This window comes from Tupaia chinensis, unplaced genomic scaffold (genome assembly GCF_000334495.1).
Source record: "Tupaia chinensis unplaced genomic scaffold, TupChi_1.0 Scaffold000043_1, whole genome shotgun sequence".
NCBI lineage: Eukaryota > Metazoa > Chordata > Mammalia > Scandentia > Tupaiidae > Tupaia > Tupaia belangeri.
In genome coordinates this window covers 215304-240175 of record NW_006159499.1, presented here as the reverse complement: position 1 = coordinate 240175, position 24872 = coordinate 215304, and the positions used below count along the sequence as shown (strand labels likewise).

General features: G+C 41.2%; 1 protein-coding gene across 4 annotated transcripts in view; it reads right to left on the bottom strand.

Moving 5' to 3' along the window:
* The window catches only part of TOM1L1 (target of myb1 like 1 membrane trafficking protein), a 45172-nt gene extending 20361 nt beyond the window's left edge, over positions 1-24811 (bottom strand). Inside the window, exons 1-7 of one of the 4 annotated variants that reach the window (XR_003549952.1) lie at positions 24567-24811; positions 22167-22251; positions 20430-20508; positions 13733-13882; positions 12951-13076; positions 11537-11641; positions 10158-10274 (exon numbers count right to left, since the gene is read on the bottom strand). Coding sequence is in view for 3 of the 4 variants with exons in the window: in XM_006140764.2 (XP_006140826.1) it covers positions 10158-10274; positions 11537-11641; positions 12951-13076; positions 13733-13882; positions 20430-20508; positions 22167-22251; positions 24567-24624 (720 nt within the window). In the remaining variant the exon portion in view is untranslated. Of the gene's footprint in view, positions 1-10157; positions 10275-11536; positions 11642-12950; positions 13077-13732; positions 13883-20429; positions 20550-22166; positions 22252-24566 lie in introns of those variants that run through there. The other 3 variants (XM_006140764.2, XM_006140766.3, XM_027773265.1) reach the window with 3 other exon arrangements.
* Positions 24812-24872: the final 61 nt, after the last annotated feature.

Sequence of the window (24872 nt, the reverse complement as noted above, 5' to 3'; positions counted from 1 at the left end):
AAAATCAAATGAGATGTGAATAATGAGGAACCCTCTAATGATAAAGCATAAACATAAAATGTTATTGTCACTATTAGTGGTAATAGTAGTAGTTAAAACACATTTAGAGTGGTATAATTTTATCTCCCATGATGTTGTACTTAAACATTTCAAGTGTATAGCTACATCAAATTCCAAAGTAAAATGAACCAGGATGAAAAAAGCTACTGATGAGGGGCCAGACCGTGGCTCAGTGGTAAAATGCAATGTTCTGCCAGGCTAAGCTATAAGGGACAGTCCCTCAGAGACCACACTGAGTACACCAGGCACATGCGTGCCCAGGATCTAGGAGTGGATGAGGCAGAGTGTGGATTGCTGTGTCAAGACTCTATCAGGGGTGCTATCCCTTTGTCTTTATTTCTCTTTTTCTCACTCATAGAAGGGAAAGAAAAAAATATTAGACATAGATTATATCCTTACATGGACTTCCGTAAATCATAGCTTTGAAATGAGACACTATGCCCCCAAACTAGCTTTTTTTCGTAAGCATCAGAGGCATCTACACTAGACTTATTGATTCATAATCTCCAGGGTTGAGGATCTAAGAATCCACATTTTTCTAACAAGCACTTAGAAGTGTTTCTTATGGGGACCAGCAGGTGGCGTGGTGGTTAAGGTGCTGGACACTCCCGCACGGCCAACTGTGGTTTGAGTCCTGGACCTGTGGCTTGCTTTCTCACTTTCTCTCTCTCTCTCTCATCAAATAAAAATAAATGAATGAATAAAATTAAATAATTCTTTAAAAAGTGTTTCTTATGTATTAATACACTGATATTTGAAAATAGCCATCTTAGTAACCCCGAGGTGCATACAACTGATATTAATATTGCCTTGACCCTATATTGGCTAGAATTTGCCCATATAAGAGAATATTAAGGGGGGGTCTCACAGGTAGTGTGACAGCTGAGGTGCTGGACTCCCATATGGCCAACCACAGTTTGTCTCCTGGACCTGGCACCTTGCTTTCACACTTTCCTGCTCTCTCTAGTCAAATTAAAAAATAACAATAAACAAAATTAAATGAATAATTATCTTTTTTTTTAAAAAAAAGTATATTAACAGGACCAGCAGATCACTGGACTTCCACGTGGCCGACCACAGTTGAAATTCCAGACCCAGTGGCTTGAAACTCATGCTGGGCAAGTGTGCGTGCATGCCCAAAATCCTAAGAGGAATGTAGAAAAGGGACTGTGGTGTGGCCATCCCTCCTTGTGGGATAATTTCTTACTTTCTGTCTCTCAGCCTCTCTATGTCTCTCTGGCACATACATGCACCCTGTAGCAAAAACCTCTCAAAAGAAGAAAAAAAAAAAAAGAGTATATAAACATCAGGCAAAAACAGAGATGTTTCTCCTTTCCAAATAAAAGTAGCAGAATTTGCTTAACTATCAATGATTATATTACCTGACATTTTCCCCTCAGGAAAGAAAGTCCCAATGAAAAATGAAACCATTCAGAATCTCAAATAAGCCATTACAAGATTCCTGACAGGAAACCTCTAAATAAATTAAACTATTGCTTACTGGCATTTAGGCTCAAGAGGTAAAAGCTACCGTCTCCACAAAATCCTAACAAAAATATTTGGAAGATAAAATGAAATAAAAATGAAAAAAAAAAAAAGCGAGGCAGAGAGATAGATGTGTCTCTGGGTTTGTGTACTCTGAGAGAGAGAGAGGGAGAAGAGCACACTCCATTGGGGTGTGCTCATGCCAAAATCCTTTTTCCTTTCAGTCAGAAATTTGGGCATATGGGACCAGCAGTTAGCGTAATGGCTATGTTGCTGGACTCCCACATAGTCGACCGTGGTTCGAGTCCTGGACCCAGTGGCTTAAACTCATGCCAGGCGTGTGTGAGTGTGTGCCCAAGATCCAGAGAGGAGAATGGAGGAGAAGGGATTGCAGCGTGGCCATCCCCCCCTGGGGGGTGATTTCCTGCTTTCTGTCTCTGTCTCGCTCTCTGTGTGGCGAGCGTACACGCCCTATAGCAAAAACCTCTCCAAAAAAAAGAAAAAGAAAAAAAAAAGAAAAGAAAGAAAGAAATTTGGGCATGCACACACATGCACCTGGTGTGTTTTTCAAGCCACCAGGGTTGAGGTTTAAACTGTGGTCGACCTTATGGAATCCGGATTCTTCAATCATTGTGCTACAAAGCCAGTCCTCTCTGCGTTTTTATACTTGAAATGTTCTATAGAAAAAATGTCCTATTTGCTGTGACATGAACACTGTTAGCAATGGTATTATTCAGGGGTCAATAAAGATTTTCTTAAACATCTAGACATTAAACATTTTCTGCTCTGCAGGCTACTTTGTGTTACAACTACTCAACTCTGCCATTGTAGTGTGAAAAAAACCCTAGAAAACATGTTATCAAATGGGTGTGGCCACTTTCTAATAAAACAAAGACAGGTGGTGGCTAGATTTAGTTCATTTATGGCATGCTGGTCAAAGGCAAAGAGGAAAGAGTTTGGACTCAGGAGACCAAAAGCATCATCCACATATACACCTTATTTAGGATTTGGAGAACACACTAAATTTTAGCCTCAGACCTGGTTTTGGTTTTTTATCTATGTCTCAATGCCAGGAAAAAATTATTTTACAGGATTGTTATAAGACTAGGAAATGGGGGTGCCAGCAGGTGATGTGGTGATTAAGGGCACTGAACTCCCAAGCGGCTGACCGCGGTTCGAATCCCAGGCCTGGCGTCTTGCTTTCTCACTTTCCCTCGTTCGCACTTTCTCTCACTCTATCCTTTTTTGACCAAGTAACCCAGGCCTGGCGTCTTGCTTTCTCACTTTTCCTCGTGTGCACTTCCTCTCACTCTATCCTTCTCTGACCAAGTAAAAAAAATAAATAAATAAAGTTAAAATAATTCTAAAAAATAAAAAGACTAGGAAGTGGTGGGGCCAGCAGGTGGCATGGTAGTTAAGGTACTGAACTCCCACAGGGCCAACCATGGTTCAAGTCCCAAACTCGGTAACTTGAACCTCACACTAAGTACGTGTGCGTGAGTGTCCAAGATCTCAGGACAATAAGGGATTGCAGCATGGCCGCACCCTGGGAGATGATTTCTCACTTTCTCTCTTTCTCTTTGTCTCCCCAGTGAGCACATATGCCCTACAGCAAAAATCTCTTCAAAATAAATAAATATAAAAAATAATAATAGGAAATGGTATAGTTGAAGCCCCTTGGGGTCTGGCAATTAGTGGTAGTCAATCTACGTATCAGGTTTCTTGAGGAGGTGTTACTAGAAGCTCAATAGACAATATGATCCTGTAATACTAGCGCTACTACCTCATACCCAATATTACACAAAGCAAAGCACTAAAAATGGCACTTAATATAACCCTGATGGTGCATGAGAACTTTCCTTTGTTCTTGCTTGAGACAGTGTACAGAAATTGTACCTTTTGTGTTCCCTGGCAGCCTTACTAGAGCAATGTCAAGATCAAGGAAATACAATGGCTGTTAGATGCCTATGACAAAAATGTAGAAACTAATCTGAAATGAATTCATAGCCAACATCAATAGCCCCCAGTTCCATGAAGACCCACCCACTGCCCTTTCAAGAGACAGATGGAATGGAAACTTGAAAGGAACACCACATCTCTATGCATGCAAAGCAGAATTTAAAAAAAAAAAAAAAAAAAAAAAACTCTTCAAAAGCCAGCCCACTCTGATCTTTGCAATTGATGTCTGTCTCAGAGGAAGGCCAAGCCACCTGGAAACAACACAGATCAAGCCCCATGGGCAACAAGGATGGATCAGAGTTCCCCACAGCAGCACCTGCAGGGCCGTGGCTATGGGGAGCAAGTCCAGACACAGAGCAGCAGCGGCTAGTGCATGTCCAGTACAGGAAGCATGCCCCCAGAATCAGCCTTCCTGCTTTGTGCCCTATAAAAGCCAACACAGACTTCTAAGTTAAACTGAATTTAACAATCAACTCAAAAGTCTTTTGGAGCACAACAAAAAGGAACTTGTTAAGCCCTTCCTCTTCCCACCCCTGGATGGCTTCTACTCTCCAAAAAGTATTCAGGAATTATGAAAGGCTATCTCTCTGATGGGACCAGCAGGTGGCGTAATGGTTAAGGGCAGTGGATTCCCACCAACCATGGTTCAAGCTCAGACCTGGTGGCTTGCTTTCTCTCTCTCTCTCTCTAGTCAAAAATATAAAAACAAATAAAGTTAAATAATTCTTTAAGCAAAAAACAAAGAAAGGCTGTCCGTCTGCATGTCCAACTCCATCATAGTCCTCCCACTCTCACTGGCATAGGGCCACTGAATAAAAAGAAAAATGCTTAAATATCTCCCTTGAAAAAGTAAAAACAGGAAATGTGTCTGCCCGAAAGCTTCTCTGGAAATATTATCTGTATAGCAGTATCTCTATTATTATCCCATAACATATTTTTTTCCTCTCTCCCAGAACTCCCCACCCAGCCTGCAATAGACCCAGAGAATATCTCTATCTGCTCAAAATACAAACTCCTCCCACCTATGCTAGAACTGAACATTTCTCAGCTTCACTTCCTCATGCAGTCTTTTTCCTTACACAGGCCTCAGCCTAATGACCAGTTAATACCCCCAAATATGACTGATAGCTTATTTTCCTAATGCCTTTCTTCTCAGTAACTCTTTTTATCCTATCATTACTTACTTAACAGAGTATTGGTCTGTCAACACTCATTTAATTTTTGTTTTTCAGACAAGGTCTTATTGGCACGATCCTCGTGCCTCAGACTTTCTGAGTCACTGGGATTACAGGCATGCGGTAACTCGTCCCACCTTCAGGGAGGACCAAGAATAGAACACAGGCTTCCCATGTGGTTCCAGCCTGCAGAGCGTTGAGTCTCAGCAGCATGTGCCACTATGGCTAGCCCAACTCAACAGGTGTTTAATGAGCTCAATCTGCAAAGCATGTACTCTCGATCTGCCTAATTGTGGGAAGTAAGTACCATGATGAATTTAAAGGTAAAGGACTTGGATACTGCCTTAAGTTGCTTTCTGTCTAGCTCGAGGGCTCCTCCATACACACCAGAAAAGATAATGGATTAGTCCTCTATACTAGAAAGTCAGTCCTGGCTCAGAATGAAAAACAAGTTGGTATAATGGCTGGAACATGGGCTCATAGGAATAAGGTTCTTATTCCTGCTCCAGCACTTGATCCTGTGTGGGCAGATCATCCACTTTCTGAGTATGGAGTCTTATCTGCTAGAGGAGACAGACCCGGCTACAGTAAAAGTCCCTTGCCCTCTTAGTATCTTACAATTTTCTAAATGGTAAAGATAGTAAGAGTGATCACGGAAGAAGACATTTCCTCATTGGGCTACAAATTATCCACATGATACCAGATTTTAGAATCTCATGATATTAAGTTTCTCTAATAAGTGAGACTTTCAAAATCTGTATTCCCTTGACCCTACTAAAGCCTAAAACATGTTGGGACCAGCAGTTGGTATAATAGCTACATCGCTGGACTACCATGTAGTAGACTGCGGTTCAAGCCCGGATCCGGTAGCTTAAACTCACGATGGGTGCGTGTGCGTGCATGCCCAAGATCCCGAGAGGAGAATGGAGAAGGGATTGCAGTGTGGCCATCCCCCCGGAGAATGATTTCTCACTTTCTGTCTCTCTGTCTCTCTCTGTCTTTCCAGTGAGCATATGGGTCCTATAGCAAAACCTCTCCAAAAAGAAAAAAAAAAAAACAACAAATAGTAACAGAGATACTCAGCATCATTAGTTGTTAGGAAAAATGCAAATCAAAAACAGGAGATACTATTTCAGATCTACTAAATAGCTATTTAAAACACCACAGTGATCTCTAAACATAGACTTGTATACATATACCTTGAGAAATTACCTCTGGGGTTTCTGCTTGTTTTCATTTTCTTTGAAACAACACTTTAAAGGTAATCCTTTAGGGGATCAGCAGGTGATGTGGAGGGTATGCACTGGACTCCTACATAGTTGACCATGATTTGAGTCCTGGACCTGGCAGGCTTGCTTTCTCACTTTTTCCCTCTCTCTCTCTCTGGTGAGTGCATATGCCCTGTAGCTAATTTTAAAAATAATAATAATAAATAAAATTGAGTAAATAATTTAAAAAATAATAATCCTTTAAAAATCTTTCTGAGGACACAAACAGCATAACAACACAATAATGCCTGGAAATGGCCTACAGGCCACTGCTGATTCCTGAGCTAGGGAAAAGCACAGAACACTGAAGGAATAAGAAGGGTGCTCCCACAGCTAAGGACTGTGGAAGGTGGGATCAACATGACAACAGGGAAAATCAACAGATAGATGAGTTCAAGCAGAGCAGCAACACCACCAGGGAAGACAACCCCTGACCACGCCTCCTTCTCCATTCGACAGACAGCTGAGATAGGAGCAGTTTCTCATGGGGAATGCTGACTGGGACAAGAACATAGGGTATTGCCACTGGTACCACTCAAGAAGAACACAAACCCATGTAACTCAGAAGTATCCAACATATCCGTGTAGCATTACCCCATACTGATAGCCCAGCTCTGAGAACAGCACCAAGCACAAGCTGCAGCAATTCTATCCTCCACTGGGCATGAGTGAGCTGGGTGAGCAGAGAATGCAAACCAGCCTGGAAGAGGATCTCACACTAAAATGAGCTCATCATCAGCAATTCCATCAGACAATTTGAGGAATGCAAATGCCAGAGGCGACAAACAAAAGAATTTGTAAAGGAAAAGCCACAGAGCAAACAGAAAGACAACTTTAAAAGTATTGACTATCCTGTGGCCAGCTCATGGCTTAATGGTTAAGATGGCTTGATCCCAGATGGAGTAATGGGTCCAGTTGGAGTCCCTGACCCGGGGGCTTACAACTCACTCCATGTGCGTGTGTGTGCATGCCCAAAATGAGGAGAGGAGAGAACAGAAGAGAAGGAATTGTTGTGTGGCCATCCCCTCTAGAGAGTGATTTCTCACTTTCCCTCTGTCTCTCTCTTATGAGTACACATGCATTATAGTAAAAAAAAAAACTAGAAGAAAAACTTGACTACCCTCAGAAAGATAAAATAGAAAAGTACTACCATGACAGAAAAGAACTATTATAAGAATCTAAATGTATTATTTAAATAAAAAATATAACTGCTGAAATAAAAATTATTGAAAATATGATTATTGACATATCAGAACGCTTGAATAAACAACCTGCACAAGTTTTAAAGAATAAATCAAATAGAAAAAATTTCCCAGAAAACGGTGAAGAGATAAAAAGTATGAAAGAAATGTTGAGAGAATCCAACCGAAAATTTCATTGTCTAAAAACAGCTCTATAAAAACAGAACAGAAAGAATGGTAGAAAGGCAATATTTGAAATAAGAGCTACGAAGTTCTTAGAATTAAAAATACACATAAGTTGTTAGGTGCTAAGCAAGATGACTGAGAGAATCATGCACATGATCATATATGTGTGCACATATTCCATGGCATGGTACAGTAATATTACAAAAATACTAAGGTAAAGAAAAACAAATGCAATAAAAAAAGAAAAAGAGGGGCAAGAATCAGAGTAATATCAAACTGCTGCTGCTGTTTTTATTTGCTAGAGGGTGTGGGCTTGTGCTTTCTAGAGAGAGGAGAGGGAAAGGGGCTTGTGCTTTCTAGAGAGAGGAGACGGAAAGAGAAAAAGTGTACCCCAAGGGGGATTCCCACAATCCTTCTCCTCCATTCCTCTTTTGAGAGCATACACATACATACATACATATATACACACACGCAAACACGCACACCCAGCATGCTTTTCAAGTTGTCTGGTCTGAGACGTGAACTGCAGTTAGCCATGTGGGATCCAGCTGCCACTGGCTGGCCCATTCTCATGCTTCTTATCAGAATGACTGGGCATAAAAACAGTAGAACAGTATTTTCAAAGAGTATAAGAGAAAACTTTTACAGTTAGAACGTTGTCTAGCTAACTCAACTAGCATGTAACATAGTAACAAAAACACATTTCTAAACATGCACTCAAAGTTTACTACTATTAGACAGATGAAAAATGAGATAATTCACGAACATAATAGTGATAAAAAAAGAAGCATTATTAAGCCAATTTTTATAATTATTTTATTTTCCCAAGAAACCAACAAGAAAAATGTTATTTACTAACAATCTGAGAAGTTAAAGAAAAGAGCACCAACATAAGCAGGAAGTGGGAATGTGAGAAAAGTAAAAAATATGACAGGTTCTTGCTTGGGAAGAAAGACTCAGAAGCTGATTTTTTTGTAATATTAATAAGTGTTGAAATTTAAAACTTATCATTAGAAGAACCAGTAAAGGGAAAAGAGTATATGGATGTACAGACGCAGGAGGAGGTCTGAGAGGGCCAGGGAAGAGCTCCGGGTTTTCCTCGCATGTTTAAACAGGGCCAAATGCCTTCTCCATTTGTCCCTTCACAGCCTCAGTATTCCCTCCATCTGAACCTTTCCAAAATTCCTTATCTTTTCCTTGTCCCACGTATGTTCCCTCCAAAGACTGAACTTCTATCATAGCATCTATAATGGTTTATTGGTTTATTATATCCATTGTTCACAGACTAATTTTGTTCACTAGACATTAAATTCCTTCTCTTTTTTTTTGGCTATAAGGCACATGCGCCTGCCAGACAGACAGAGACAGAGAGACAGCGAGAAATCACCCCCCAGGGGAGATGGTCACACCACACTCCCTTCTCCTCCATTCTCCTCTTGGGATCTTGGGCACGCACGCACATGCACCTGGTGTGAGTTTAAGCCACCTGGTCTGAGACTCGAACGGCAGTCGACTACTTGGGAGTCCAGAGACATAGCCATTACGCTAACTGCTGGTCTACCCCCCCCCTTTTTTCTTTGGAGAGGTTTTTGCTATAGGGTCCAAGCACTTATCAGGAAGACAGAGAGAGACAGAGAGACAGAAAGCAAGAAATTACCTCCCCAGGGGTGATGGCCACACTGCAATTCCTTCTCCTCCATTTTCCTCTCAGGATCTTGGGCACATGTGTGAGTTTTAAACTGCCCAGTCCAAGACTCAAACCATGGTTGACTACATGGGAAGTCAGCAATGTAACCTCTATGCCATCTGTTGGTCCCAAATTCTATTTTTTTTTAAGAATTATTTACTTTGGAGGCCGATAGGTGGCATGCTGGTTAAAGTGCTAGACTCCCACATGGTTGACAACAGTTCAGGTCCTGGGCCTGGCAGCTTGCTTTCTCACTTTCCCTTTCTCTCTCTCTGTCTCTGTTTGGTCAAATTAAAAATAATAACAACAAATTAAATTAAATTAAATTAAATTAAATAACACTTTATTTAAAAAAAAGAATTACTTACTTTGGAACCAGCAGATGACATAATGGTTACGTTGCTAGACTCCATGTAGTCGACCATGGTTCAAGTTCCAGACCGGGTGGCCTAAAACTCATACCAGGAGTGTATGCACACCTGCCCAAGATCCCAAGGGGAGAATGGAGAAGGGATTGTGGCATGGTCATCTCCCTGAGGAGTGACTTCTTGCTTTCTGTCTGTCTCTGTCTTTCTGTTGAGCACATGAGCCCTATGGCAAAAACCTCTCTTAAATTATTTTTTATTTTACTTGTAATTATTTTTAACTTAATATAGTCATCAGAGAAAGGCAGAGAGAGGGAAAATGAGAAAGGAAGTCACCAGGTCCAGGACTAGATCTGTGCTCAGCCATGTGGGAGCCCAGCACCCCAACCACCATACCACCTGCTAGCCCCTAGACATTAAATTCTTAAGAAATAGGACAGACTTCTCCTCCTTTCTATATCCCTCACATCATACTCAATAGGGTTATTGCATAGATGGGTACAGAGGGAAATTTTACCCAATTAAAACTATACACAAGATATTATATGACCAAAGCTATAAATTATGGTACATTATTTGCTACAGGAGACTAAGAACCATGTCTAAGTTATTACTGCATTTCTGGTAGTCATTCTTGGATCTTATTGTTAAGTTTAGAGATCACCTGAAGTCAGTCAGAAGGTGGGAGGATGGACTAGACATTATTAAGTGTCTTCTTATTTCCAAAGTTCAAAGTTTAGACAGTAACTTTAAGAGACACTTGACTGACTGCCCCTGAAATCATACTCCACCTGGAGAAGTTCTATGTCTTCATGGTTTTCAGATCCAGGAGTATTCTCCATCAGTATGGCAGACATCACTCTCACATTCATTTTCACCATATCTAATTCACTGAGCAATTTTCCAATCTGTAGAGAGCAACACAATTGCCGGTCAGGATGTGTGACGCATAGGAATGGCTACCTTGTTTCCCGCTCCCGTGGGACACTTGCTGGAAGAGGATAATGCTTTTGCAAAACGCAATATTTTCAAGCTTTAAATTTACAGAAAAACACATAATGATCACTTTACAAATGTATACTGTTACTTTCTAAATGGACGTGTGAGCTCCCATAATAAACCCAAATATATGCCTTAGAAAAGTTAAAAATGAAGGAAAAAAGATTAGAGCCCATATGGGAAGGGATAAAAGGTACTAGGTACCTGGTAGGAGAAAGAATTAGGTACCCAGACAAAATAACAAATGTGATCCTGATTTTCTGGGCAACTAAGGGGGTAGAAAATGAGAATTATAGTTCTCGTAGTATTAGAGAAGGAAGAATAAGAGAAAAAACATTTTCTTCCTGGATTAAATGCTAAGAGGAATGAACCACATGGATTTTTATGCAAGAAACACTGAATAATAATATCAAGTCTTCAATGATAGCTCCTTTTTTCTCCTTTTTTTTTTTGGAGAGGTTTTTTTCTATAGGGCACGTGCACTCGCCAGACAGAGAAAGAAAGAAAGCGAGAAATCACCCCCCAGGGGGGATGGCCACACCACAGTCCCTTCTCTTCCATTCTCTTGGGATCTTGGGCACGCACGCACACACGCCCAGCGTGAGTTTAAGCTACTGGGTCCGGGACTCGAACTGCGGTCGACTACATGGGAGTCCAGCGACATAGCCATTACGCTAACTGCTGGTCCCAATGATAGCTCCTTTACAGCACGACAGAAGTGAACTTCATATAACAATTGCTTATCTGGACCTTAGATAAGATACACAGACAAAGCATAAATGTAATTCAGTTGGCACAAAAAAATACAAGTCATCAGACTCCCACTCACTGAGTTCTCTGAAATGACATATTGACAGCCCCATGAGGAACAACAGGAATCAGTTGGTGAACATAAGATCCAAGGCTTTGTAAAGTCATGAGAACCAATAACAAAGCACAACTCCTACATGTGTAGACTTAGAACCAAGCAGAATCCATGAGATTAATTCTGCTTAGAAATGAACCATAAGAAGTCACACTGTATGCTAAGCCTCCGTTTCCTCCTCTGTAAAGTGAGGGTGATAATGTAACTATACCTCATAATATCTTTAAGAAGGAAAAGACAAATCATACATAAAATGCTTAGAACTTACAAAAAGATACCAATAAACACAACTTTCACTGCGGTTACCTGTTCTGGGACCAATGTAATAGTCGAGGTCTTGGGAGCAACGACAGAAGGCAGAGCCGGTGCGGAAGGGACAGATACTGGTGAGTGTGATGAGATCTGAGCCGGCTATCAGTATAAAACACAGACATTTTCGTATTTGAATTAACATAGCCATTTCAAGCCCATTTTTTCCCATTCAGCAAGCTTGAGCACTCTCAACCAAAGTCCACAGTGAGAGTGGTAAGCACGGAGTAAGTCATCAGGTACACAACCTCGCCAGCATTTTGAGTAAAGTCTGATGCAAATGGCAAGCCCGTAATAGAGGAGTGATTCAATAAAAGGTGGCTGCTTATCAGGATTAGTAACTGAATTACAATTTAATAAAATGTTCTTGGCTTCTACCAAGAGTCTACGTGATAAAGTGCCATATGAGATAACTGCTTTCTCTTTAGCCTGTTAAAAACAAATGGTACATCTGGGCCAGCAGGTGGCATCGTGGTTAGGGCTCTGAACTCCCACATGGACCTGCAACTCGAATCCTGGACCTGGTGGTTTGAAAATCATGCCAGGTATGTTTGTGTAAGTGCCCAAAATTCCAGGAGGAAAATGGAGGAGAAGGGATTGCTGCATGGCCATTCCCCTAGGGGGTGCTTTCTCACTTTTCCTCTTTCTGTCTCTTTTTGGCTCTCTCTGGCTCTCTCCAGTGAGAATACAAGCCCTATGGTAAAAATCTACAAAATAATAAACAAAACAAAAACAAATGGCAAATCAATTCATGTGGTGTCTTTTTAGGCCACAGCTGGCCAGGCATCTTCTTCTCTATCTAAACAAACATCTCTCTGAATCACCTTGGGTAGAGAGCTCAAAGCAGAGAACTCTAGGCCAATATTTCTCAACATTTTTTTAGGGAGATTTTTGTTAAAAGGGTGCATGCACTTGCCAGAGAGACAGACAGAAAGTGAGAAATCACCCCCCAGGGGGATAGCTATGCTATAATCCTTTCTTCTCCATTCTCCTCTTGGGATTTTGGGCATGTATGCACATGTGCCCACTGTGAGTTTTGAGCCACTGGGTTCAGGACTCGAACTGTGATCAACTACATGAGAGTTCAGCAACATAATCAAAATGCCATCTACTGATCCCAAGTGCTTCTCAACTTTAAGGTACAGAAATAACACCTGGAAATCTTATAGATAAGACGATTCTAATTTAGTCTATGGTGGAACACACCTAAAAACCTCCTACATTATATCCCATACCACCCTTTGCGAAGCAAAGTCCTAAGTCTCAGTTATTCTATGAGATACTAGAATAGTCTTCTAATAAATTTATCTTTTTCCTTAAGCTGGATGGAGCTAGGGTTGTCCCTGACAATGAGCAAAAACTCAAGTAATAAACTATCTTACTCTGCACAGGTCAAAATAATGCTTCCTACCTCCTGTTGTGCTGTTTCAGCTTCTGCATCTGAGGGAGGAAAGTGAACACCTTTCTTTAGCAGGTCGAGATACACTTCTTTCACTTCACCTACATCCACACCTCCTGGGAAACCCTGTGACCAGGTCTGAATTCAAGACATGAAACATTCCAGCATTAAGACACAAGCAAAAAGAAAACACCATTCTTAAGTTCCTGATAGAAAAATGAGAGATTCACAGTAATGAACCTTACTCAGAAGGAGAAAGATACTTTTGAATGCCATGGACAAAGTATTCATTTTTAAAAGCTACAGTGATGTTTAAAATATCTTAAGTCATCACACTCCCAGGCTTCAACGTCTTGATGGAATCTTGGCATAAACACTATGGTTTTGTTTTGTTTTGTTTTGGGGGGAAACCTGGTGGTTTGTACTGAATCTAAAATTAATAGATTCTAAAATAGCATCAGTAGCTCTTTTGCCATGTAATCTTGGCCTAGTCAGTTACCTACTCCAGAACACAGTTTTCACAGTGAGAAATGAACATACGCATGACTATCTTCCCCACCTTACATGGATAAAAACAGACTCTGAGAGGAAAGCTGGGAAATGACTACAGATTCTTCAGAAAAAGGGTACCATCCAGCTATCAAGAAAAGATTCTGACACCGAAACTAAATAGTACACATGCTTTTGTGGCTCAATCCTAGATATATTAGGAATCACTGGCACAGTCAAGAGGCATGCCATTAAATCCCTAATCCTAGAACTTTGCCATCCCATGAGGTATACAACAGACTTACCTTGATGAAATTCAAGATTCTGTTCTGAATATCTAATGGCAAGGTGTATCTGGGATTCAGTAGCTTAACCAGACCATCTTTCACAAATTCCTTCTTCACAATCAAAGACTGGAAACTTGGACCACAGTTCTGCATGCACATGTCAATAAGCTAAGCCAGAGAGAAACATTAAGCGTTATATTTCTCTGGCAAATCTAACTCCTGAATATAATGCAAAAAATGCCAAATAATGACTTCCACCAGCATTCTAGTTAAAAAGCATTATTTAGTAGCCACTTTAATATATGGGGATATGCGAAAATAGATACATGATAAAAGCCTATGAGATAGACTTGATGGGAAGTCAGGATACACAGATAAGAGCATCAACAGAAATACAAGGAAGTAAATGCCAAGTACTATGTGGGAAGTAGGAGCCAAAATATGGGCCATACAGTAACAGTTTATAGTAGTCCTGGAACAGTCCTGTTGTCCTGTCTTTATTAATGACAACACAGCTTTTCACTCTCAAAATGTCCTTGTTTGGGTGATAAATTACAGTCGCCCTGCTATAGACTCTTTATAGGCAGGTGTGATTAAATAAGACCGGGTAGTCTTACAAGATTTGGGGAAAATACTAGTCCTAAATTGGGCCTTGAAAAAATGGCCAAGAAAAGTAAAAATAAGTATAGAATTATAGTCTAGTTAGAAAAAAAATAGTATGAAAAAAGATGTAAAAGTGGCCAAGTGTATAAGCTGTAAGTAATCTGGTTCATCTCTTGCAGAGGATTCTCAATACGGGTAAGTCAGGGACATTGGAAAGGTGGGGTGAACACAGTCTGTCGGGGCACCATGCCAACTGTAGAGAAATATGTGTGGAAGTGTAAAGTGGACATGATCCTGAAGGTTCTAAAAAGCCATTGAGCAACCTTTGTTAGTTTGTCACCATCAGCTCTGAACTTGAATACAAAGTCATACTCTGGAAAGGGGTTAAGCAGCATTCTGCAAAGTGATTGAGAAGGTGAAAAATCTGCAATAATAGAAAGATCCCATAGGGACCCACTAGGACAGGCCTGTGGCAGAAAGGCCTAAATGACGATGATGTGAGTGCATGAAGTGCAAAGTCATGAGAGAATTATAAAGGAAGAACTCTGAATGACTGTTCATTGAGGGAGGAAGATGACTGAAAGTGAAGCGACTGTCATTCTGTATGTGACTGAGGACACCTTAGGTGGGAATGTGGAAGTGGGTGTGGTGGTAGGACTGACTGGTCTACCGATGGGTTTACATTTAGTTATTTGGAGTGTGAAAGCAGAGTGGGACATCCAGGTAGATGTCTAGCAGGGAGCTGTATCTTCATTACTACACTTCAGGAGAGTGAAGGGCCAAAAATGATTCCTCAAGGCTGCCTAAGATGAGCACAGAGGGGCAACAGGTAGAATGTTGGGTGCCCCCATCACACAGGCCAGAGGAACACAGGAAAAATAACCCAAGAGCAACTACCATAAAATGAAACACAAATAAGAAGAACATCTCTCTGATAAAGTCAAAAGTCAAAAAAGAAGTTTCCAGAGGGATGGAGTGATAAACAGTTAAGAATACAGACTCAGATAAACTCAGCTGGATTTGCTGATCAACAGGATCATTTGTCCCCTTGAGTAAAAACACTTTCATAAGGTAATAAGAACAGAAATCAGGCTAAGTAAGAATGGGCTGATATAAAAGAACTACAGGCAGAAAGTAGAGTCCTAAAAGTGATCTAAAAACAAAATTAAATCTAGAGTTTCCATGCTACCACCTTGTGTTAGAGAGGTCACAGAAACCATAACATAGCCAGGATAAGTATTATCAACTCTGTAGAAAAAAAGCCTTGGAAATTGACTTTATTCCATGCTCTGTATTTTGAGTGTCACTTTAATGGCAATTCAAAAAGCAGCTGCAAGTATGAAAGCTATAGTTTTCAGGCAATTTGACCATGAAGGCACTCAGAAAACACAGAAATTGAGCACATGCAGCTATGTGAAACAAAGTGAAAATCTTTAAGGCCAAGGAAAATAAAAATAAAATATGAAACATAGTTAAGATGAATCTGGTGGTACAGGGCTATAGGGCAATGCTCTTCGAGGCTGAACTACATGGAAAGGGTCTGCATTCATGTCCAAAGACCTCCCTAAGTCAACTGGGCACACACATGCTCATGATCTGCGACTGACTGGGGCTGGGGGTAGATCATGGTGTCAAGACTTTGTCTGGAGTGCTGTCCTCTCTCACTCATGGAAGAAAATAAACTTAAAAAAAAAAAAAAGAGACAACTCTATACTAAGACGAGTTAGTTAGGCAGAGTTGAAAAGTTGAATAACAAATGATATTCATACTGAGTTTTATTAGTCATTCATTTAGTTTTTAATTTGAACAGGGAGAGACAGAAGGTGAAAGTGAGAAAGAGAGAGGAAGTGAGAAAGCAAGCCACCAGATTCAGGACTCGAACCCTGGTCAGTCATGTGGGAGTATACAGTGCCTTAACGACCACGCCACCTGCTGGTCTTCTATACTGAGTTTTTAATGGGTGAAATGCTGAGAGGAAAAGTACCTCTAGTTCAATCTGGAGTTTATAGAAATACTTCACCCAACCAGTTATGCAGTCTTAAGCAAGATACCTAGCCCTCGAGTCTCATTTGGATGGAGAATTTCTTCCTAAATATTCCACAAATCACAATTTTTACCTTTGGAGCACCAAGATTTTAGGATAATGGGTAACATTCCCAGGAGGTACATGCACAAAAATTAAAGAGTCAGGATGAAATGCTGAGAATGTTAACATCTGGCAATCAGCAATCATACCCTCTGGGTTTTCCTATTAGAATCCAGGATGTCAGGGCTAATTACTTCTCTATCACCTCCTCCATTATGTTACCAGTATTTCTTTTGATCCCCCTCTCCACAGGCCCACTTAGGTAAGTAATAACACCTGCAGTGGCACAGTGGCACAATGGAACAGTTAAATATGTTGCTTTTACCTATTTTGAAATTTGGTGCAGATGTGTTCATTTGCATTGTAATGTAAACAGGACAACCAAGATTCTATAACCTGAGGCAGGACAGAGAACGTAGGAGCCCAAGGACCAAGAGAAATGGAAGTGGGTGACTCTAAGCTTTACTGATCCTTTGAGCGTAGCTGGGCAAATATAATTAGTATTTTTGTCTGCAAAACAGGTTATCTCTCTCTATAGAGGTCTGCCGTAAAAATGAAATATAGTTATGAGAGGACATCTAGAAATTTGTGGGAAAATGGAATTAAAGTACAATTTTATATTGGTGCAAAAAATCTGAAATCCATACATAATTTTTGCATAATATTCATTCTCCATGAATTAATGATTTCTAAACCAGACCCAGTGACCACAACTAGTTTTCAGGGCCATGAGAGCTGAACACTACATCTGGACGACCCACGGGGACCATAATAAGTTATGGCTACCTTTTCCTACAATGACATCTCTAGGAGACGGCTTAGTCCTCTCCCTCCAAAGGCAACCAGTTCCCGGAAGGACAATCTTCTGAAACTCCTGTGTAGTGAGTATTCCACAAAGGCCTACTAATGAATAGGTTCTCAGAAACCTGTTCAACCACTTTCCATTGGACAATAGTAGCAGTATCTTCCCGAGACTGATCATAATTAACTCATTCAAGAAAAGGCTAGTTTCTGGCTCAAAATAATAAAGCCTGGTAACAAAATGCTTTTTAAAAAACAAAACGACTGGCTTCCTGACAAAACTGCTCCACCAACTGATGGTAGGAAATCAAGGTACAGTTTCCATCAAAGACCTAATCAAGGCTAACAAGTCCTTAGAGAACGCCAAATGACAGATAATATAAAGCACATTTATAACTGACTATGACAAGCTCTCATCACTTCATAGTAATAAAATGGAAATGTCATAGACGGGGATTACTTTCAGAGTTTATTAGTAAACTTATAATTGTCTTTGACAGTCACTGGGTGATTCCTTCTGTGACTAATTTCTCTCATAATTAAGTTTGGTTTAAGTGAGTACTACAGTTGGTTCTGGGACTTTAAGCATCCTTCTGCAAAGCAATGAGTAGTCTGAGGAGAGGTGATGACTACTGAATACAGGGCTTGAGGAAATGTGCACAACACTATAAGAGTCAATGAGTTATTTAAAGAAAATGCAAGAGAAAAGTAAGTATTTTCCCCCACCTTTCTGAACTCTGAACCTAACAATAAAGATGGACTTGGACCCCTTACCTAGGATTTTTTTGTCCTTACTTAGGCACAGATGTTAGATTCTCTTGTTCTCATGCACTGGTATGGAAATCATTAGGCAGAGGAGCTCCTGAGGTGAAACAGGTAACAGGATCGAGCAGATAGCTGGAACAAAGCTTGGAAGATTATCTAACTTGAAGGGAGAGTGGGACCCCAAAGAGAAAGGATGGGAAAACACTGCAATAACAGCTTCCTCAAGGGGAGGGCCCAGATCCATTCTCAGAGTTGAGCCATGACAGGGAAAGATATAGAGATGAAAATTAGAAGCAATCACAGGAATGTTTGTAGGCTGGAATCAACAGAGAAACAAGCTACATACAGGCAGACAATCCTAATTATTCTCTTGTGAGAATCAAATACTTATATAATTACTTAGAAATCACTATGTATGAAATGTGCCCTTGCCCATGACCCTCTCAAAATGCACAGAACCGCTTTACAGAAAATCTAACTTCTGGGACCAGCAGCTAGCATAATGGCTATGTCGCTGGACTCCCATGTAGTCGACCGCGGTTCGAGTCCCAGACCTGGTGGCTTAAACTCACGCCAGGCATGTGTGCATGCGTGCCCAAAGGGTAAACAATTCTAAGAAGGTAAAATGATACTTATGCTGAATTGGAGAAGGTGACAAAAATTCATCTTCTGTCTATCCTCCTCAATTAATTTTCCTCAGCCTCTGTAGCCTGCAGATAGTTGAGATCCACTTCATTTGAAGGTACATCTATGTATATTTTTACTCCAGTTCCACAGTAGCTTCCATTGGCCCAAGAGTCTTCCTGAAGACTAGGAGGGCTAAAATGAGGTATATAGGATGGAGGGAGGGGCACCTGACCATCAATTCAGTCACCACCTGATCTACTTGGCCCTGTACCACACAGGAAAAAGTTAAGACACAAAGGAAGCACAATATCCTGTTCTTTTAAGCAATGTGAGTGTGATTTGTTCTGAGAAGGTAATATGGTTGCAGGAATGAGATTTAGAATCACAGGACAGGGTTCAAATCCTGCCTATGCTACATAATAGTCATTTAATTTTATTTTTTTGGAGAGGTTTTTGCTACAGGGCGTGTGCACTCTCCAGAAAAGACAGAGAGACACAGAGAGACAGAAAGCAAGAAATCACCCCCCGGGGGGATGGCCACGCCGCAATCCCTTCTCCTTCATTTTCCTCTCGGGATCTTGGGCACGCATGTACACACGGCAGGCGTGAGTTTAAGCCGCCAGGTCCAGGATTCGAACCGCGGTTGACTATATGTGAGTCCAGCAACACAGTCATTATGCTAACTGCTTGGTCCCAATACCAATTTAATTTTGAAAATCACTTAACCACTCTTAGTATCAGTTTCTTTATCTGTGAAATGGAGTTAGTAATACAACTATTTTGGAGAGTTGTTGAGAGCATCCACCAAGTGCCAGGCATTTCTGTCACTGGCCCACTGTTCTGATATTTCTACAGAAGTGCCTTCTTCCTTCCCTCCAGTTTCCTCCATCTGTGACCTTCCTGAGATATCTGCCATGAGCTAAGGACAGGGAAAAGGCCTCTAAAACTATACTCAGATCCTAACCTGAAGGGTTTCTTCAATGATCACACAATGAAGACTGTTGAATTTGTTTCTTTTCATTCAGTTAGTCTCTAAGTGCACAAGATATGGTAAATTTTTGTCCACATGAAACTAAGAACTTGAGAGGTATGCTCACATCTGCCCCATAGCCCTCCTGATAAACACTCCCAGAGCTCTTAAGAGCAGTGTGATTCTGGCTGATTAGTGCCGTAACCATGCGTGGTCTAGGGCCAAGCTGAAGTAAACAAAGGCGTGCAGAAGAAATTAGAAAGCCACACAGCTCGCTCAGGCAGCAGGCAGGGCTCACAACGCATACTGAAGTAAAAAGGGCAACTCACCAATGTAACTGAAGAGGTCATATGGCCAAAGATGGGGGGGGAAATGGGAACACATCAAGTTAAGAGTCCACACCCAAATTATAGAAAAATATGGTACACAGGAGAATAAGAACATTCACTAAATTACTGGGTCAGAAGAGTCTCAATGCATTTTTGCCTAGAAAAATACATGCCTTTTCCCACAGTCTAATACATTGGGCAGCATAGCGTGATTGAAATTTAATGAGTTGCCAGAAACTCAGGAATCTACAAAGGTGTTCAAGTAAGGTAGAAAGCTAACAGGCAGACACTTTTCAAGACTTTAATTATACCCATCTTCTATTATGGTTAATTAATAATATGTACACAAACTTCCAGTTTGGTTGAATGTCTACATTATTTCTACAATTTTCAGTAAAGTTTTAACTCGAGCTAGATGGAGCTCTTTGCCAACCTAGTAGTTACCTCAGAATATCTGTAGATTTTTACCCAGGATTAACAACGTGACCATAAATATAAATCCCAGAATCTTAATGATAACATTAAAGTACTTACTGATAAGGTAAGTTGGATTTCTTTATGATTGTAGTTTTTGGAAATCCTCTTCTTCAAAGCTTTTACTGCATCTTTTGGTCTATGGCAATAAATACACTGAAATCACCAAGGCAGGCATTGCTGAAAACAAGTAATCTCCGTGAAAAGCAATATCCTTTGTGAAAAGAGGAATGACTAAGAAGACCCAGGTCTTGGTTCTACTGTATGACCCTAAGAGAATCACTTAACTCCTCACACTGACTGCCTCCTGCATACAGGCAGACAATCCTGCTTATTCTCTTGTGAGAATCAAATACTTATATAATTACTTAGAAATCACCATGTATGAAATGTGCCCTTGCCCATGACCCTCTCAAAGTGCACAGAACCACTTTACAGAAAATCTAACTTCTGGGACCAGCAGCTAGCATAATGGCTATGTCACTGGACTCCCATGTAGTCGACCACGGTTTGAGTCCCAGACCCAGTTGCTTAAACTCATGCCAGGCATGTGTACATGCGTGCCCAAGATCCCAAGAGGAGAATGGAGGAGAAGGGATTGCGGTGTGGCCATCCCCCCGGGGGGTGATTTCTCGCTTTCTGTCTCTCTGGTGAGCGCACACGCCCAATAGCAAAAACCTCTCTCTAAAAAAAAAGATAGAAAATATAACTTCTAAAACAATGAAGTTTGCCACTTTAATTAAGACTATTAGTATTTCTTGAGCACCTTATAGGCAAGGCAATGTCAGTGGTATTACAACAACCTAGGTTAGCTTCTGATATAAAATTGTAGGCTAGCTACGATTTTATGTTACACAGTAAGAACTACTTACAAGTAGAGGGTTAAATGTTAGATGCCTTTCCTGTATTATCCAAGAAGAAATTAGTATTATCAGCGAAGAAACTGTTGACCGAGGAGCTAAACATGATCATAGATAATAGAGAAAAACTAAACACCTTAAACTACTAACCATTAACACTTTCCATTGCTACATAATTAATAATGTAATGTTTTCTGTAATGCTAAGACTGAATCTCTTTTACTGTCAAGTATCACTTGAATATGCACAGGAAAATTAACAGAATTATAGCCCTTATAATAACTTGTAATTCAGAATAAATTCAAACTAATTGACCCTTCTTCAAGATTTCTTTGATAACTTCAATTTTCTAAAGTTTAAAAGGTATAAGAAAAAATAGCACACCATTTATGAATACAGCATAAACATGGGTGATTTAACATTCAGAAGGAAAAACAAAACAAAACCAAACCCCAGAGCAGTTCTATGAGGGGGAAAAACAGACTTCTAGGTGTTTCCTGGTTACGAATGACAATTTTGCAGACAGATAAGCCAACACCAGGAGTTAGCTAGCTTAAGATTTTTTTCAGTTACATAAAATACTGGCAATCGGAGCAGAAGGAATTTCTAAAGGAAACAATCCATCCCTTGTGCTCTCTTTTTTAATCTTCTAAAATAACAAGGAATTTGAGCCTTGCAGAGACAAACTTTGAAACTATTAAGAAAAAAGCAAAGAGCAGAGGAGAAAAATTATAATGGATACTCAGATATTCCACAAGCTGAAGCAAGCAGCTGCCCCAATATTTCAACCTGACATGCATTCAAAGGGTAGAGGGTGCCTAAGGGATGATAAAAAACACTCTTTCAAGAAGAAAACCGAAGAGTTTACAAGAGAAAATGCACTGTGTTCTGATGTTTCTTATCAGAGACAAATACATGGACACCACCCTGTACTCACCCATCCTGGGCAGTGTTAATTATGTCACAGATGTGCATGAACTGGCCCCAATCTTCAGTCTGAACTCCAGCAAATGTAGCTTTTTCTGCAAAGAAAAAGCTGTTGAGATTGTGCTACAATTTAAAAAAAAAGTATGGTCTTCCTGAAAAATCTGCCTGGAGTACACTAGTAAGTACAATGAACTGCGTATTAGCAAAGGGTACAGTGATTTTTTTTTTCTGAATAACTCCCAGGAATTCAGGAATCAATCAGAACCCAAGTCTAGAGTGCTGCTGTTGCAATAATAATGAGTGACCTATTAATAAAGACTGCAAGCACAACTCCTGGCCAAGGGCCAAAACAGGCCAGCTCAATCTCCCTCTGCCTGTGTTTCAGAGAAGGAAACTATGGTTAATTTAACAGCCACCTACGAGCTGAAATGCACAGTGCTTAGTATATTCTTATGCAATCTTATTTAACTCACTGTTAAAGATGATGAAACATGAGTTCAGAGATGTTAAGAAAATTACCTAAGGCTACACAGCCAGTATGAGGTAGATACGGCATACAAATACAGCCTGTCTGATCTCAAATATACAATGTGTGTGTGTGTGTGTGTGTGTGTGTGTGTGTGTGTGTTTTCCTTGCAGGGAAAGGGTATTAAAAGAAGAGAGTGATTAAAACTACTGAGCAAGGTCACTTTTGGCACCTATACTACCAAAGCTGCATCAGGCAGATGTGAATACTCCCTTTACCTAGAACCCTGTCATTAAATAACTTTTCCTTTTCCAGGCTTCCCCTTTGGAAATACAACATGCTATCTAAGAAGGGTAACAGAATACCTGATGTGAATGAGCTTAATATCTTCCTACGGAAAGAGAAAATCCCTGAAAGCACAGGGCACTATTAATGAGAGAAAAGAAGGACCAAGAAGGGGGGAAAAAAGCATAATGGATTGGGTAGGGGAAGTCCCAAAGTTTAGCTTACTTCTCATCAAGGGAAAGTCCTATAATTTGGCATGGAATGGAGACAGCTAACCTTTTGCTGTTGGGCATGTGCTGTTGCTTCCTCTGCCAGATATTTCCGTCCCATTACTTGTCTTCCTCCAAGCCTTCTTCTAGAAAACTACTCTTTAGCCTTCAAAAGCCATGGCAGAGTTCATTTCTCCCTTATCCTAAGTTTTGTGTGTTTGAGTTTTCTTGTTTTCTCAAGCTGCTATAGAATTACTATAAAATTGTGCCTGTCTTCCCTTACAAGAGAGTGAGTTTCCTGAGGTTTGAGACCAGGTCTTCTGTTTGCCTAGCCAGCGTCTGGTCCAGGCCCCAGCATATCCACAGCAGTTAGTAAATACGTAGAGAATTAAAATAATTAATTCAAATGTATTGCTGAGAGGTTTCTTTTGCCTGTGAAAATGCAGTCTGGATTCTGCTCAAGACTCAATGTACTACCGAATCAGTATTCAACAAGGGTAGAGCCAGCTATAGTTTAGAAAGCATTTTCTCAGGGAGAGCTGCTCTCCCCATTTCATAAGATGTGGAAATTAAGCTTTGGATTAAGTGGTGTGTTCAGTCACATCACAGTTAACTCAGCGGTCACATAAACCCTCCAAATCTGAGATTCCTGACCACGACTAACAGGTTCTTAGGATTTCATCACCCCCTGTCTCCTATTAACATGCACTTCTGCCACACCCGGTTCCCAAGGGACACATTAGGGAGAAGCAGAAGGAAGCTGGTGCAGGGAAGAATTCAGTCACTGGCTTCTGCCTACAATACTCAGAGTGCAGCCTCAGGAGACAGAAATGAGTTAGATCAACTCCTGCGTGGTCCCTACTGTTCTCCCAGAGTCCATCGATGGCTCTTCTCTTCCCCACTTTCTTCGTTCCTATGCTGAGCACTTTCATCCTCTTTGTGTACCCAGAAAAGCAACTCAGGTGGCATGGGCCTGGCTCTTGGGAAAACTGGTTTGGAGAGACCTGCCTCCCAAGGTGAGATCACAGAACTTAACCTGCCTGAGCCTTCTTCTCTTCGTCTGTAAAATGGGTGTCATATTAGGTGCCCAAGACTGAACATACTTAATGAATGACCTTCTCCTGGCCGAGAGGTCTCCAGTCTCTCCTTGTAGAAGCTCAAACACTCCACACTTGAATCCCATGCTTCACCTGTTTGGTTCATTCCACTTCGGAGGCATCAAAAGGGAGATACATTTTGGGGAGGGAAATTCCAGAGTGAGTAGGCCAAGAAAGAACTGCCAACAAGGGACCGAGCAGAAGGAGGGTGCTCTGGGAAAGTTGCGGGGGGAGGGGAAGATTTCCCCAACTTGGATCAACTCAGTCCTCAGCTGGCCTAGAGAGGAGTCGAGCTCGAAAGGACACCCTGGTCATCAAAGCCTACCCGGGCGGCTCTCCCCGTACCTCCTTACCTATCAGGTGGCCCACGGAGGTCGCGTAGGGATCCCGGTGACCCTTGGCAAACGCCATGGTAGCCCCAGAGTGCCGGGCCCAGGAAATCCGCCTCTACCGCTCACCAGCTCAGGACTCCACCCGCTCGGTGCCCTTGGCTCCTCCTCTTCGCCCGAGCGCTTCCCGGGCTCCGGCGGAGGCGGCGCATCTTGCCGGGAGCTGCGGGGCTTAGGACGCGAGGCTCGGGGCAGGCACTTGGGAACCGGACTTCCGCGCGCCCAGCGCACCTGCCGCTCGCCAGGCGGACTGGGCAGAAAACGGCGCCC